General features: G+C 40.1%; 2 protein-coding genes across 2 annotated transcripts; one reads left to right on the plus strand and one right to left on the minus strand.

Moving 5' to 3' along the window:
- Positions 1 to 89: 89 nt before the first annotated feature.
- usp37 (ubiquitin specific peptidase 37) lies at positions 90 to 13,162 on the plus strand. The gene is made up of 24 exons (XM_041950216.1): positions 90 to 225; positions 1,895 to 2,123; positions 3,111 to 3,261; positions 4,730 to 4,818; positions 4,912 to 5,024; positions 5,383 to 5,460; positions 5,744 to 5,832; positions 5,974 to 6,067; positions 6,353 to 6,508; positions 6,802 to 6,933; positions 7,137 to 7,260; positions 7,655 to 7,902; positions 8,040 to 8,157; positions 8,315 to 8,394; positions 8,601 to 8,765; positions 9,010 to 9,063; positions 9,310 to 9,457; positions 9,550 to 9,769; positions 10,069 to 10,235; positions 10,789 to 10,849; positions 11,129 to 11,244; positions 11,506 to 11,575; positions 11,975 to 12,113; positions 12,391 to 13,162. The coding sequence occupies exons 2-24, from the start codon at positions 1,950 to 1,952 to the stop codon at positions 12,476 to 12,478; spliced, it is 2,874 nt and encodes a 957-aa protein (XP_041806150.1). The 5' UTR covers positions 90 to 225; positions 1,895 to 1,949; the 3' UTR covers positions 12,479 to 13,162.
- Positions 13,163 to 13,474: 312 nt separating this feature from the next.
- Positions 13,475 to 16,212, minus strand: ybey (ybeY metalloendoribonuclease). The gene is made up of 4 exons (XM_041950217.1): positions 15,623 to 16,212; positions 15,307 to 15,438; positions 14,649 to 14,717; positions 13,475 to 14,462 (listed from the first exon to the last, which is right to left on the minus strand). The coding sequence occupies exons 1-4, from the start codon at positions 15,830 to 15,832 to the stop codon at positions 14,367 to 14,369; spliced, it is 507 nt and encodes a 168-aa protein (XP_041806151.1). The 5' UTR covers positions 15,833 to 16,212; the 3' UTR covers positions 13,475 to 14,366.
- Between the last annotated feature and the right edge of the window lie 35 nt (positions 16,213 to 16,247).

The raw sequence follows: 16,247 nt of genomic DNA on the forward strand, positions 1-16,247 counted from the left end.
CGAGGGGACCATCCGACGTACTCTCGGTTATTATTTCCGTTGTAAATTTTCACATTCCCGCCATCATCGCGCAGTGTTGTGAGGCGTCGTGTGCGGGTGCGCTGTCAACAACAGACGTACTGGGGAGCAGGTGAATGCCGGCAAAACAAACTTTCTGTCCTCGGAGGACCTACGAAAACGATACTGTGATCGAAAAGTTTAAAGACGAGCACATATCATCGACAGGTAAAAAACTACGACGATGTAATCAAACTGTGACAGTGTTTTCATCACCAAATTACAATCAGGCAAATTAGCCAGTTAGCTAGGTGCAGCTAGCCTGCTAGCCGACTTGCTAATGTCGGCCTCCTCCATCCATTCAACGTCTGTAGATGATGGGACGACATTATTAGCATCCCAGACATTCAGCTTGTCCGTGGTGTCACCCTGGCAGGCTCTTCGTAACTTTACTGCCTTTGCACATTTTTTGACTGTTCGTCTTGTCAGAATAACGTTAAGAAGTAACGAGCGCCGGTCGCACTGTGTCATGCACCTTCGCCTGTCTTTGCTGCCGAGATACAGATTGGCCATTGGGCTAGTTTGATAGCTAATGCAGACCAGGTTTTACTGTGTCCTAATGGAACCGCTAGCCAGCTAACATAAGTGGCGTGAGTCCCCCGACTTTTTAGAAATTCATCTCTGTTCGCCGCAAGTGTATTGCCTGTTAAGATACGATGAGCCATTAAAGCATGTTTGTCCCGTGTTAGCTGTTGTGATATGTTGCTCGTGGTTAACTTGGAGTTTGTTGTGACTTTAAACAACCGCTCAGTAGTGAAGCGGTGGCCATAGCAGGCTAGCTTAATTGTGTTATTAACGTTAGGTAATTGTTTTTTATTTGTCACGTTATTTGAGTAACGTAGTGCAAACTAAGCAAGTCATTTGTCATTTTAGTAGGCTGTGCCTACTAGCGCTGATGATTTATTTCACATTCATTTATTTATTATATATAGTTATATAGTATCTGTCTTGTCTGTTTATCTTTTCTGTTGCTGCAGGTTCTGATAGTTACCAGACATAATCATTATATGCCTACAATGACTAATAAAGTGAATTGTATTATTAATCATTAAGGTTCATCATTGGGCTCATCACCTTACCATCTCTATTTGGAACAATGGCAGTAATTACAATAATTTGGTGGCATTGATATGGTTAAAGCATGGCATTAATAATAGTGGGTCACCGATAGGAGGGGGGCTGATGGATATATTGCCCATATCTAGTTGTTTTTTGTTTTTGTTTTTTTGCTTTGCATTAAAAAAATACAACAATTTAATAATAAATAAGACACAATTGCTCAACATAAGTGAACATTGAACACTAATGTTATTGTCTGCATTGTTTAAGCTTAGATCTTAAAAGAGCTGCACTCTGTTTATTTTTGATTTAAAAAAATATATTGACCAAATAAGTGTTCACAGGTATTCAAAAAACTAAACTTTGTAAAAGAAAAACAACAACTTATGAGTGAAAAATAAAGCAGCATCTCCCCGAGCAAAAAAAGTCTAAACGTGCATAAGTAGTAATAAGTTAAAAAAAACATAGTAATACCCAGCATCATCTTCTTTGTTTTGATCCCAACTAATATCTTTTAACACTAATATATTATTCGCTTGAACACAGAAAAATATATGAAAATAAGAACTGTGCATTGTCTCTGACAAGTCTGTATACATTTTTTGTTTATTCAGACTCATGAATGCAGGCATCGGCCGATGCTGATGATCTTAAAATGATGTTATCGGTCTATCACTAACAAATAATCTACTCTGTATAGACTAAATAGAGACAGTGGGTTATAAATGACACATGGTGTTTTTACTGACATAGTTCATTTACGTTCCCTCTTGTTTAGGATTTGTCTGATCACGAGCCCCAGCCTCCAAAGTGCTCCATCTGGATAGTAAGCCATGGCAACCATAGTGCCCAAACTCTCCAGCGGTGGCGCTGTTAAGATCCGCTTTACCAGCATGGACCAGGGTACCACCAGGTGGAAAGAGGGAACTTTTGAGATTTTGGAGAAGGACAACAAAGTCAACCTCTGTCTTAGATTCAACTCTGGCGGAGCCTCTAAAATATTCCAGGTATTGTTCGTTTTGTTCAGTTTGTATCGATTCAATAAAGGGTGCAGCTGCTAAAACATTGCTTTTGATTCTGAAGTAGTATCTATGTCCAGTTTGATATTTGATACATTTTCTTGTGTATTTACATAAGTTTACTTTTGGGCCACCAAAATTGTACCTTGGCCATCAAATTTAGGGGTTTGCATGGAAGTAAACAGCCAGGCTTTTTAAAATTTACGTACGTTCATGTGCAGGTATTTGGTTATAGAGATTTATTGAAATGGTGTCTGGACCTGGGTCTTTGTGGAATACGAGTGGGTGGTGGGGAGGGAGGGGGAACTCCTCCACAGACGAAGCAGAGCGGAGGAAACAAAAGACAGGTGAGGAGAAGATAACGTTATTTGAGCCGACAGCAACTCATTAAATTACATGCACTGATACAGTGCAGTAAAAGCCTTCCAACAAGAGTAATTACTTTATGTATCTGTCTAAAGTAAAATAAAAAAAAAAAGGTTAATATAAAGCAAGTGGTTAGAGAGTGGAGAGGTGGATTCTGCTGCTGCAGGAGTGCTTTGACATGTCTATAGGCATTCTGACAAGTGCCACCCTCTGCAAAGGGCAAGCTGTAAACTTTTTAATGCCACCTTTGAAGTCTTCAGAGGATACATGGTATGAGACACACCAGTGAATGATTTCATAAAAGAAAGACAAAAAGGTTTTGGTGGATCAGTGGTCTAGGCCCTAGACTCTAGGGCACATAAAATGTGACTGATAACGTGCGTGTGGTCCTTGTCCTGGCTCTGAGCCAGGACCAGGATCCTTTTCACATGATGCTCTACTCATTTTCCTAATGTCATAAATGCCTTGGGGAAAATATAATTTGATCAAGTAACAAATTAGTAATTTGCACTATGCAGTTGTAGTTATTTATAGGAAATACAAAATAAATAAATAAAACTGCAATCAGGAAATTAATTTTACTATCTTGTATTGTTTTAATGCCATCAGCTGAACCAGAACGTGAAGACCATCAGCCAGAATTTGAACCGAATCATGCTGACTTTGAAGGACAACAGTGTCATCATCTTGGATAAGATGCCCCCAACTTTGGTTCAGAGGACTAAAGAATACCTGGAAAAGCTGAAGCAGGGCAAGACAAGTAATTACACCACTACTCTTTTTAAGAACTTGAGATGCATTGTTGATGGTTCACACAGCACGATAAAGTAAATGATGTTAACCAAAGGAACGTATTTCTTACTTGTGATGTTGACAGTTATATCCTATCTGTATTTTAGTTTATCTAGTGATAATTTTGCAAAGCATAAAGTCACTCTTTTTGTATATATGACAGTAATGTTGAGTTGGTAGACATTTGCACAATTTTAGGGCAGCATTTCTCAGGGCTTATACTTAGCTTTGTATGCATGAACATTGATACATTGCAGACAGACATTTCTTAAATTCTAACAGATGACAGTCACAACTCTTAAACAACTGCCACACATTTTGATGTTGAGCACTGTTGCACATGTTTTTGGCTCATTTCAAGTAAAACTTGTTAGTCGTTTTAAAATCCAAGTGAAATGAAATATTCTGTTTACTACAACATACATATTTGCGCTGTAAACCACTTGCCCTGAGGTCTGCTTTGCAAAAAAAAAAAAAAAAACAGAAACCAGAAGGAAGAAATTTATTTCTTTAATTTTATGTGTTTTGGGGGTTGCATGATGGTTATTTTGATGCAACCAATAAAAAATTGCATTACACAGTAATGCGCCAACAACACAAGAGCCACAGACATTGAACAACAGCCCAAATTACCTGTGAAAGTCTCCTCCTTCGTAACTCTCAAACAAGAACACACATCTTGTCTACCTTAGCTTGTTAAATGAGCAACAAAAGAAACATTCATAGAGGAAAAGTTCACAGCTAGCGTCATATTCAGGGTTTTTCCTGGATTTTGTTGAGCCAAAGGTGGCAAAGGCTGGAGAACGGGCATGCACAGTATACACAGTTTGTGTTCACACCTTTGTGCCATGTGGTTAAGTGAAAAACACACAAGTTTGTTTACTTTGTCATTGTCTATGGTGTAACACTGACACTGTGGCAGCTGGTCCGCTGCTGTCAATCACATGCAAACAAACACTCTGAGACGAAAATGAGACTTCTGGGAAGAGTGGGTGTTTTTTATTTTGTTTATTTTTTTTTTTTAAACCAAAACCAAAGCAAAATGATCAATGCTTTTGAAAAATATGGTAACTTTATTTTTGACTACAAAAATGGATGACTAAATGTGACTTCAGTTGGACTTAAACATAGTTGGAGGAAGAGACAGACAGACAGACTTTGTCATTGTATTTGTGTGTGAGACAGAGCATGAACAGGGCAAGGAGGGGCTGACTGCTCAAGTTGAATAAAGTTTTACCCATACTAAATAATAAAAACAGACAAACAAGAAATTATGCAGTTTTCAGTGTTGATATTGTGGTTGGTCGCTGCCTGCCAAAATATTATGATGGTGTTTTGTGAAAAGGGATTCATAATGCCCTAACTCAAAAAACAGGGTTCAAAGCTTCTTTTTCCACAGCTTTGTCCTGAATTCTTGTTCTTTCTTAAATTTGCAGTTTTAAAATCATCTAATGGAAGTGCAAACTTCAGTGTCTTTGGGAACCGTGCTGTAAAAAATGAGACCAGCCCGTCAGGAGAGAGACAGGTGATCAAGAACACACATTTTTTAACTTAAGAATATTTAGAAGAGTGTACCCTTACATTTGCGTTAAATATCCCGACTCCTAACATCTTGCAGACAACACCAAGGCGGCAGAGTGCAGAAGGCCGGGAGGACACACAGAGGAAGCCCCTGGGCAGCCCGAGCAGAGCTGCCTCCACTCCCACTCGCACTGGACTCTCTGAGAATAGGTGTGATGGGAATTCCTGTTGCTAATTCTATGTAAATTGTGTCATGTGAAGATAATAATTTTTAAACAACCTGAGGTGATGATGCTTGGTATTATTACTACAGAGCTTCGCTCATTCGATTAGTGTTTTCTCGACATTGTAAAACGGGAAAATTATTGTTTTTGTTGATACTGAAACAACAACTAGCCCTCGGCCCGTATTCCTTGTGGCAATCCTCCTGCATGCGACTATCCTACAGGAGAACTTTGACACCTGTCATTTTTAGGTGTTGTGTTTTTGTCCTTCATTCTTTCTCTCCAATTTATGAATGGTCAGTTCAGGCTAGTGACATAAATTGTTATGTGTCGCTGCTTTTCAGGAGCGAGAAGAGAAAAAGGCTCCTTAACTCTGAAAGTGACCTGACTGAGGACTACCCCAAGGAAAATGACTCCTCAAGGTAAAAGCTACATGCCTTACTGCCTAGACTGGACTGTAGTGGTACTGGATACACATGGAATGACCTGACTTCTGTAGCCTTTTGTCAGACTCAGCATCTACTGTCTGTGGTATTTTTTTCTCCTCATCTGGTAATTAAACAGGTATGTTAATGTTAATATGTAACAGTAGTGTAAGATATACTATTTACTTGGGTAATGGCAGTCAAATCGTTGTTGTTTTTTTTGTTAGAAATTCGTCCACAGTCATAACATCCCAAAAAATATATGTATACATTTCCTTAGCAACAACAAAGCTACTTCGGATCCATCCAGGAAGTTTCTCCTGAGCTGCAAAGACAAGCTGAAGCAAGCAGAGGAGAACAGGACATCAGGTAAACTTCTGCATCACAAACTCAACAACAACACCATCTATATATCACTGGTTCTGTCTTCAGTTATTTAGTAGAATTTACATTGCATGCTGAATGAAACAGACTTCATGTTTCATCACATTTCTTTCCCCTTACCCTCAGCTCCACTGGGTTCAACTCCCCTTCAGCCAACGTCATTTTACGGCAGCCGATCTGTGACTAAAGACTACAGCCAGAGTCACTCTTTCCTGGACAGGTGAGTTTCTGTAGTGGTATGGTGTTAAATGCAAATAGTCAGCACACATCTGCATCTTCATATGAGCATAGTTGAACAGTGCAGTGAAACATAATTCTGGTGTCTTTTTTTCATGTAGTGAAAAATGGTATAAAGTTGCATTATTGCACATGTTTATTTTATGGTTATACAAATTTGACTGTTGATTACTGAAGAAAGAATTACTGACAAACCAAATCATGGTGAGGCCAGTGATTCATGTCTGTATAATCTTTACTAACATTTTAAATCCCCGCCACCTACCAGACCATCCAGCACAGCACAGAGCACCACAGTCAAGAGAAGCCTCATGCTGCCCAATCACTCCACTCCTTTCAAGAAGGTACGCCCTTCTCTGGACTACAGTGGCTGGAACAAGCAGAGGCCTTCCACTCTAGCTCAGCCTCAGCCTCCACTGCAAGGGTAAGAACAAGCCAGATGGGCTGCACTAAATGTGAGCATAAGCAGTTGGTCTATGTGTAGAGACTAGATTGCAGTTACTTTGCAGATTGGGAACCGAAATGACTCACAAGGGAAATCAGAAAGCTATTTCACACCCCCCTTCTAAGCTATAATCAAGAAAGAAAAAAATGGGTCTTTAAGAGGCTGTTTTGCTATTACGCTTTCAAACATAAACATTTGTAACATCATAAAAGCCATGTCTCTAAGTCCTGGAAATGAAACAGTTTTTTAATCCGTTCATTCAAATATTTCAGATTCTCCAACCTGGGCAACACTTGCTACATGAACGCCATCCTGCAGTCTCTCTTCAGCCTCCCCTCCTTCTCCAATGACATGCTGAAGCAGAGCATCCCATGGAAGAAGGTGCCCATCAATGCATTGCTCAGGTACTACATTAGGCTCTTAAGACGGTGTGATTTTTGATGTGTTTATGGAAAATTATTAATTCATGTGTTTTGCTAGCAGACCTCATTGTTCAAAAACCTTCTTAAACATGCCTGTAGCAATTTTATGACACTTGTTAAAAAGTTAGAAAGACAAATGTTTTTAAAGGTTTTACATTATTCTGTGATATATACACTGGCTGCAGGCGTTTTGCTCACCTTATGGTCAAGAAGGACGTGGGCTGTCCAGAGACAAAAAAGGACCTCTTGAGGAAAGTGAAGAGTGCCATCTCATCCACAGCGGAACGTTTCTCTGGAAACATGCAGAATGTAAGATCTACCTATAGAATCAACAGTTCAGAGCAGTTGTGGTCTACTGGTGGTTAGAAAAAGCATCTTAATAGAGCAGATTTTGTGCAGTAGTTGCAGATGGTTGTCATGCTGCGTTGTTGTAAAGCTCTTACCTGCTTTAGCTCAAACATCAAGCAGAAACAAAACTGCTAATTATCTGAAGTATGTGCAAATATAGAAACACAAATAAAATAAAGCAGTCCTTAAACTTTTTAGAAGTGTCACCTTTTATAGCCTGTAGTATGAGCAGATCAGTCTATGTAAGCTGATACATTAGTTTTTATTTTGATTTGTCACCCATCTGTACACAACCTTCCTCTTAAATTTATTAATTGTGCTCAGTTGAGTCCATGCATATCACAATGTTTACCAGGATGCTCATGAGTTCCTGAGCCAGTGTTTGGACCAGTTAAAGGACGATGTGGAGAAAATGAACAAGAGCTGGACAAATGAAGCTGCAGCATCCTCGTCGTCCTCTGTGGTGGCTGAGAGTGGCCAGGAGGCAACGTCATCTGCAGCCAAGACAGAGCCTGGTGAAGAGGTTGACACCTCCCGAATCTACACCTGCCCTGTGGCGGTCAACATGGAATTCGAGGTGCAGCACACCATCATCTGCAAAGGGTGAGGCCTGTCTCCTGCTTAATCATTGCAAATTATCCTTACAATGTATCTTTTTTAATGTGTTTGCCTCAACTGTTATCTGTTATGTGGATCTGGAGAAAATAAATAGTATGTTTCACCTTTTTGTTGTTTTGTAGCTGTGGTGAGGTGGTGACCAAGCGAGAGCAGTTCAATGATTTGTCCATCGACCTACCACGCAGAAAGAAGACCCTCCCTCTTCGCTCTATCCAGGATTCTCTGGATCTCTTTTTTAGGGTGAGAAGGGTTCATCTTTGAGCATTCAGTTTTCCAGCTTATAATGCTTCTTTAGAAAATAATTATCCCTATATGAATCAAACAGCCCTCAACTAGATATAAACAGTTTGAATATGTGATGGTTTTGGTAATGATGAGTTACCTTTTCCTTTCACAGATGGAGGAAATTGAGTACTCGTGTGAAAAGTGCAATGGGAAAGTAGCTACTGTTACGCACAAATTCAGCAAACTGCCCAGGTATCTACACATATACTACTGACAGTGAAATGCACATACATCATGAGTTGCTTTATTTCACACATATAGAATGCTAAGTAGCTCAATTGTTCAGCCACAATTAGAATCCCAATTTCCTGTAAAGATTTGTTGATCACTAGAGTAAAAGAAGCTCTTCATAAACAGCAAATTACTTTTGGATTGCTGATGGATCTTTCTCCCCACAGAGTGCTCATCCTACACCTGAAACGGTACAGCTTTAACGCTCAGCTGTCTCTGAACAGCAAGCTGGGCCAGCAGGTGGTGATTCCCCGATACCTGACCCTGCTGTCCCACTGCACTGAATCCACGCGTCCCCCTATTAGTCTCGGCTGGAGTTCCCAAGCCTCCATGTAAGACATCCTAAACACCCTCAAATAAAATGTATGAAAAAACACTTCACAGTCTGGGTAATTACATCCTGAGCTATCACTCGATAGCTCAGGATGTAATTACCCAGACTCAGTAGGGTTTTAAGTAAAAGCTTTGTAATTGACCTGAATCCATTAGATGTGGCCTCATTGGCAGAGAGATGATGGTTAATGAACTAGCAGCAAACAATTACACCTCTTAATGTTTTCTTTGTTGTTCTCAAAGGTCCAGAACACTCAAAACATCACCGTTAATCAACTCCTCCACAGCACCTCTCCGGTAAGTACAGAAAATTCTTCAAGACTTTTACATAATTACAGTGTGTTAAACAGAGAAAAAGAAGTGTTAAATTTACACTAGCCACAACCAGTTCTGAACTCCCAAGTGTGCTCCAACTTGTTCTGTACTCAGCCTCTTTGATAAAATGTGTGTGAAATCTGTCACATATTGGATGACTAAAAAGGACTTAAAGTGCCCCCAGACTTTGCTTGGAAATATAATCCCTGAATTTGTGACTGTGTGTAGAAGGATTGGAGGGAAAGTGGCCAACTCTAGCTGCACCTCTATCATAGTGGACTCTGACAGTGAAGAAGAACCTAACAGAAAGGTGAGCGCGAGCCGGAAGCGACGCCTCAGCAGCTGTCTGCCCGATGACGACGACCGACCAGAAGAGGTGAGCAGTTGCTCACAGACCTCGACAATTATGATTCAGCCACCTTTGTTTTGTCTCTGTTGGTGTTCTGACACTGTTTTATGTGTTTCCAGCGGAGAGCAACGATAGATTCAGCAGACTTCAGTGGCATAAATGATGACGAAATGCTGGCAGCCGTTCTTGAGATGAGTCGGCAAGAAGCCGGGCTCTCAGCCCCACCCCCACTGGAGGATGAGCCAACCAGCAGTCCTGACACAGGCTTTGGAGACACAGATGCCCATGACCTGGCCTATCATACAGATCTGCTGGAAACAGACACCAAACAGCCAGCAGGTAGTGCAACATTATTAAGCATTATTAAGCTCTCAGTAGATGGGTTTTTAGTATCGAGGGATTGTACAGTATGAACCTAACATAGTACAATGTATTTACTCATTCTGCATCAGTCATTTGATTGTACATGCTGCTTGAAATCAGCGTAGCTCTCTGAATTTAAATAAAAACTGAGCTGGCTGAAATGTAAGTCTCAAGCAAGGTAAAATTGTCATTATTATGGGTGTCGAAGTGGAGATGACTTGATACTTAAATATGAATTAAGGTAACTGACCTGTGTATGTGTTGATATTGGGTAGATGTGCTGGATTCTCTGGACCTGACCATGGATGAGAACAAGGAGAACCAGACTCCAGAGGGTGTGCAGCAGCAGGGAGAACTGGATTGGGTCCAGCAGTACAGTCTGGATCAGGAGAGGGAAGAACAGGAGCTACAGCAGGCCCTGGCCCAGAGCCTCCAGGAGCATGTAAGATTAAAGGTTACGTGACATTTGCAGGGCTGTTCTTGAGAACGGAACAATGGTGCTGCATCTCAACACTGTATTGTAGCACCATACTGCTGTCAAACAACTACGTGCATCAAATATGCAGACTAAAAATAGTAATTGTGATGGCAATTAAAATAATAAAACACAATTTGTAGCTAAGTCAGATTTTTCCTTTTCACCATCCACCCAAAGTATTAATCTCACTGAAGCAACTGACTTCATGAGCAACCAGACATTAAAGGGATAGTTGAAGTTTTTTTCAAGGTGCTAATCAATAATCAGTGGATAAAATATGTTTTGCTACTGACCCTCCACAGCAGTACGCTATGTTGCTTCTGTGTTGGTACTCCTATCTGCTTCTCCCAACTGGGGGGCATGCTGACAACCATCTACTGTTGCTAATACGCTGACTATCCCTACAACCCCACTTCAAAAAATCCGAATAATCCTTTTGAACATCAGACATGACCTGAGTGAATATACAATGTTGAAAATTCTTACACTTACCTTGTCTCCACCTTACACCATACAGGAGGCCCAAGAGATGAGAGAGGATGATGATCTGAAGAGGGCCACTGAGCTCAGTTTGCAAGGTATGAACTGAGATGTTGAGCATTTTTGCTAATTTCAAGAAATCTGACTGGCTAATCAGTTATGTCACAAATTCACTGCAGTGTCTTTTCATTCTTTACGCTCATTGTCCTTTTTAAACAAGCGAAAGACACCAGGCTGATGACACCAGTGCAAAGCAGAAGTTTATCAGACATTATTTATCAGCATTATTTGCTCAGAGCACATAATGTCACTGTTTAATCAGACTCACTGTGCTACAAAAGTCCCTGACCAGTATCACTCTCCTCTTCGCCCAACAGAGTTTAACAACTCTCTGCCTGAGCTGCTGTGCTCTGATGATGACTCTGGCAACGAGGATGTGCTGGACATGGAGTACACTGAAGCAGAGGCTGAGAACCTGAAGAGGAACGCTGAGGTACTAAACATCATGCTGCCACACAATGTCTGCCTTGACATTTAAACAAATAGAACAATCTTGATCAAAAGTAAAATGCTAGTCAGTTTAAAAATAATAATAATAAATTTCCACATAAACTGAAAAGCAAATATTATGTACTACAAACCTACCAACATTCCTGCTAAATCTTTCCAGCTGTACTAATAATAAACAGTATACGTGGATACACTGAACCACTTTAATTCATAGTAACCTGCTTATCAACATTGTAATCCACAGAGCGGAGACTTGGCCAACTCCTTTAGACTCATCAGTGTCGTCAGTCACATCGGGAGCAGCTCCTCCTCTGGTGAGCACACACTTAAATGTAATTCAAGCAGCACAGTGAGCGTTTTGTGTTAAGAGAAACAAGTAGTGCATTTTAATATTTGGTCTCGATGGTTGTATGTAATATAATAAATACATTGATTTTACGTATTATGTCAAATATTGTCTGACCTGATAATTACACTGTGGTACAACTCCTCCTCAGTCAGAGGCATTATCAAGTTTACACACTTCAAGTCGTTTGATGAGTTGATAGAAATTCAACATCATACCTGCTGCCTGTGCTCTAAGCTGGTTTCCTCTCTGCGCAACATTTAGCGTGCTCGTGATATTACCTGCTGTAGTTTTCAGTTGGATACTGTAGCACATCACTACCTGTCCTCACTCGAGTGTCCACGTGTGAACTTTGTTTGTTTTCTAGGCCATTACATCAGTGACGTGTATGACATGAAGAAGCAGTCATGGCTGACCTACAATGACCTGGACGTGTCGCGCACACAGGAAGCAGCTGTCCAGCGAGACCGTGACCGCAGTGGATACATCTTCTTCTACATGCACAAGTGAGTTGGCAGAATAAGCAGATGTGTGTTTTGAAACAACTTGTCAGTGTAGCATTTGTTCCCATAATGGAACTGCTGGATCGTGGTCCTCTTTGATAGAGACATACAATAATGGCACAGAGGTTGTATTTGTTTTCCATGTTATGGTGTGGTGGATAAACTTATGTCACTTTAAGTCTTTGTGTAAACCACATTAAGCCATTAGACTGTATGTTTGTGTTCATGTGCATGAGTTGGCTGTAAGACCCTGACTTGTTCTCATCTTGTGTGTATTCAGGGATGTGTTTGAGCAGTTGTCTGAAATGGAGAGATCTGGAGCCAGTACCACTTCAGAGGCAGGAAGGAACGTGCTGCAGCCCCTCTGAGTGCTTCATCTGTGGACAGCCACCCACACATCCACAGCTGAGCCTTGGTAGATGGAGTTCTTCTCTGAACAGCCTTGACTACTACTGATTGCCGTCCTTTTTTGGTCGTCTTCAGGCAATTCTTTTTCTCTACAGATTACTAAATGGCCTGCTAAATTAGCACTGTAAATGCCAACACAGATGCTAAGCTGTCTAGACTCTTTAAGATACCAGAAATGCAGTTAAAAATGTTCAGTGGATCAAAGTTTGCCTCCATGTTTTTGGGGCTGGAGTTTTTCTTTGCTATGGTTTTATCGAACAACTGTTTTGTAAAGTTTTTGTCTTTGTTTCTTATATTTCTTTAAACTTCAATGCCATTCATTCAGACTTTCACTTCAAAGCAACTATCAAACACCAGATGCTACTGGTGCTTCATGAATTGCAGACCCTTTATTTCCCATATAAACTAAATAAAGATATATTCTATGTTGGAGTATAAGCTATTATAGACTTAGGGGGTTGTTGTATTTAGCGGGTACATTTGGTGCAATATTTATGTTCCGGCACAAGCTGGCCAGTTCAAAATCTGCTTTCTATCACAGAGTGTGTGGATGTTGCTTTTCGTGCTTCACTTATGACCTAATTTGTGTGTGTGTGGTTGTCTCCATATTATAGATTTGGAAAAAAAAAAAAAAAAAGCTGGGGCTCAATAATAACAGCCTGTTTTTTACTGAGCTTTTCTCAGTAAAGCCCACTTTAATCTTTTGGGGTTTTGACCTTGTGCCTCCCAAGAAAATTTTTATAAATATGTATACAAGCTTTACTTTGAATGTTGCACAACCTTGTTGTTTTTGAATATGTTTGTCAACAATGTGTAAGTCAGATATTCCTTTATAAAAAGCCAAGATTTTCTATTTATTGCAGCATAGGGTTGATTTTTATCTCAATTAACCCCAGGCGCCACGGCAAATAGAAGTAATTAATACTAGATCACCAGGGAAACAAGCTATAGCGTAATGTCTTTTATTTCACCATCTTTAAGGCCAGTATACAGTACTTAACACTTTAGACCTCTGCTAATGCTGTTCAAATAGTTCCAGTCAGACGGGCTTGCTTATAGAATGGAGATAAAGGAAGTATTTTGTTATTTCTGTACTGGTTCCAATACTAGAAACTGGTTGTAAATCTCTTTTGTTGCCACTGTAAAATTGAAGTCACATTTTAGTACACCAGTGTCTGCTGGACATATTCAGACCACATTATTTCCTCAATTACCTACACAAGGAAATCTATAATATAGCATTATAAAATAAAGGTAATAAAAAAATCAGTATGGACCGAATAAGATATTCTTGATATCCTGTCCTTTATACTTGGGTTTTTAGCATTATTATTAGCTGACTCCTGGGGGTACAGTATTCTGTTGCACTATGAATGCATACCTGACTATGACAGATGAAAAAAGACATTCAGTCTTTTCTTTTTTTTAAAAAAATATCCCTTGGATTTAGATTTCTGAAACATTGCATTTTCCTGAGCATCCTGTCCCAAACACAGTGTAAAGAGGGTATAATGTATTTGTGAAGTAAAAATGAACAGCTTTTCTACCCTTCATACACAACTGACTCTTCATAAAGCAGATTTTAATAAAATATTACAGTGAAAGTGCACTGACTTTTCAATTTGATGTTTAAAACTCTTAAACAACACTCACATCCTGTGTTTGAAAAGGATATCCACAGTCAAACTGCAGCACATTGTGATTGTGGAGAAGATGATAAATGAAGGAATGAATAAAACAGCAGTTTATTCAAATAGTGGTCCACCTGGTTACAGGATTGTGATCAACAAAATCAAGCACCATAGTGCACCAAGTGCAAGTGTAAAGTTAACAGGTGACCAGTCACTGTCACCTATCCTGAGTGCATCTCTTCGTCAGTGGTTCCAGATGTCTCCCTGTGAGTCTGTTGTACTCACTTAGAATGTAGCTTTCCTTCTGCAGCATCTGGAAACAAATTAAAAATGAACATGTATAACATATGGTGCTTTACAGTGGGGCAAACCCACGTATTCAGATTTAAGTCAATTTGTAGTTCACAAATGCATAGTTACAAGACTTCACTGTCAGTGGAACCCAAACCTCACAGGTACTCAATCATACACATAAAACAATTATGTAATCTGTACAAACCTCAGTCCATTCTTCCTCTGTCTCATGTCTGTAGCCCAACAGGTGACAGATACCATGTGCAGTGATAACCTAAAAAAGAGGAATAAATGTTACTGCAGACTGGCAGGATGGTGGAATTCATACCTTAAGAGATTCAGAGCACAGCAGCTTTATCTATAACTATAATCACATCCATATATTTGTTAAAGTTGCAATTAATAACAAACAAATGTGCACCTTACATGAAAAAACATGGTAGAGAAGAGGTAAAAGTAGTTTTGCGATAATCAATGAATCGATTAGCTGTCAACTATTAAATTCATCAATTTGATCATTGATTTATCAGTTTGAGTACATTTTAGGGAAAAAATGTGAAAATTCTGATTCCAGCTTCTTAAAAGTGGATATTTTTGAGTGTCTTTCCTCCTCTATGACAGTAAACTGAATATCTTTGGGCTGTGGACAACACAAGACATTTGAGGACGTCATCTTGGGTGTTTTGAAACACTGGCCCACATTTTTACCATTTTCTAACATCTTATAGGCTAAACAACTAATTGATTAGTCAAGGAAATGACTGAAAGATACTTAGCCCTAATCAACAGCCTGCATTACTGAGAGGTGCCTCTATTAAAGTGATATAATATGAAATTTAGTGTACAGTGCTGCAGCTACTCACAGTGAGGGCCCCATGCAGATCTAAGGATTCCTCCTTACACTGCTTCATCACAAACTCCACCCCCAAGAATATGTCCCCAAGGTTCAGCTCGTCTCTATGAAGGGGGCAAGGCATCTTACCAGGTCTCAGATCCTAAAAAGCATAATTTAAATTATTTAACGAAGTCAGTTAGCAGAGTTATTGGTCAACCCTGGTGACCCCTGCCACCAAACTTGGTTAGTTCTTCTTACTGAAAGGAACACATCTATCCCAGTGGCTATGGAAGCAAATCAATTAATAGGTTTACTGTCATATACTGGTATGTAGTCATATTTACCTCGTAGAATGGAAATGAGAGGACATCCGTAGGCGCATTTTTCTTCCTGTATATGTTGTTAATTTGCTGAATCCTGTGGTTATCCACGCAAATTATGCCCAGGTCAAATTTCTGGACGCCCAATATGTGTCTCAGTGTGTCAACATCCCTGCGCAATCTGGCGCGGCGAAGAGGCACCACCTTTTGGAGATTCCGCAGTACTACTCCCATTTTAAAATTCGGCGTAAAAACAGAAACAGGCTATTAAAATAATCTTGAGGCATAGGTGAAAGTTAAAACTAACCCACCTCCAACGACGGCCAGTTACGATATTTCGGTTGGCGGTAAGTTTACGAGAACAGTTGGTCAGTTTTGCATTGGTCTCGAGGCCATTACCGGGCAGGCAGAATTCAAGGTGACGCGTCCGGCGGTGTCAACACGTATAGTTCCCCGAAACCGACTATGAAAGCTTTCTCTTGGTTGTGTGGAAGTGCCAATATAATAGGCAGAAATTACACATATTCTGTTGTTAATGGCCGCTTCCCCGTTTAAATCCCATTCGAGCAATGGAACGGTCACGGCGTTGGCAGTCACGGAACGGAATTAAGCTATGAGCGGGGACCAAAAGAATTGTGGGACCGGAAGC

Source organism: Chelmon rostratus, chromosome 13 (genome assembly GCF_017976325.1).
Source record: "Chelmon rostratus isolate fCheRos1 chromosome 13, fCheRos1.pri, whole genome shotgun sequence".
Classification (NCBI taxonomy): domain Eukaryota; kingdom Metazoa; phylum Chordata; class Actinopteri; order Chaetodontiformes; family Chaetodontidae; genus Chelmon; species Chelmon rostratus.

What these genes read in the sequence shown, in the direction of transcription:
- usp37 (XM_041950216.1), top strand. Translation starts at nt 1,950, where the DNA reads ATGGCAACCATAGTGCCCAAACTCTCCAGCGGTGGCGCTGTTAAGATC. An exon ending in AAGGAAAATGACTCCTCAAG is followed by an intron (nt 5,461 to 5,743) that starts GTAAAAGCTACA and finishes ACATTTCCTTAG; the next exon opens with CAACAACAAAGCTACTTCGG. An exon ending in ACCTGAAGAGGAACGCTGAG is followed by an intron (nt 11,245 to 11,505) that starts GTACTAAACATC and finishes TGTAATCCACAG; the next exon opens with AGCGGAGACTTGGCCAACTC.
- ybey (XM_041950217.1), bottom strand. Translation starts at nt 15,832, where the DNA reads ATGGGAGTAGTACTGCGGAATCTCCAAAAGGTGGTGCCTCTTCGCCGC. An exon ending in TCTCATTTCCATTCTACGAG is followed by an intron (nt 15,439 to 15,622) that starts GTAAATATGACT and finishes TATGCTTTTTAG; the next exon opens with GATCTGAGACCTGGTAAGAT. An exon ending in CAGAGGAAGAATGGACTGAG is followed by an intron (nt 14,463 to 14,648) that starts GTTTGTACAGAT and finishes ATTTGTTTCCAG; the next exon opens with ATGCTGCAGAAGGAAAGCTA.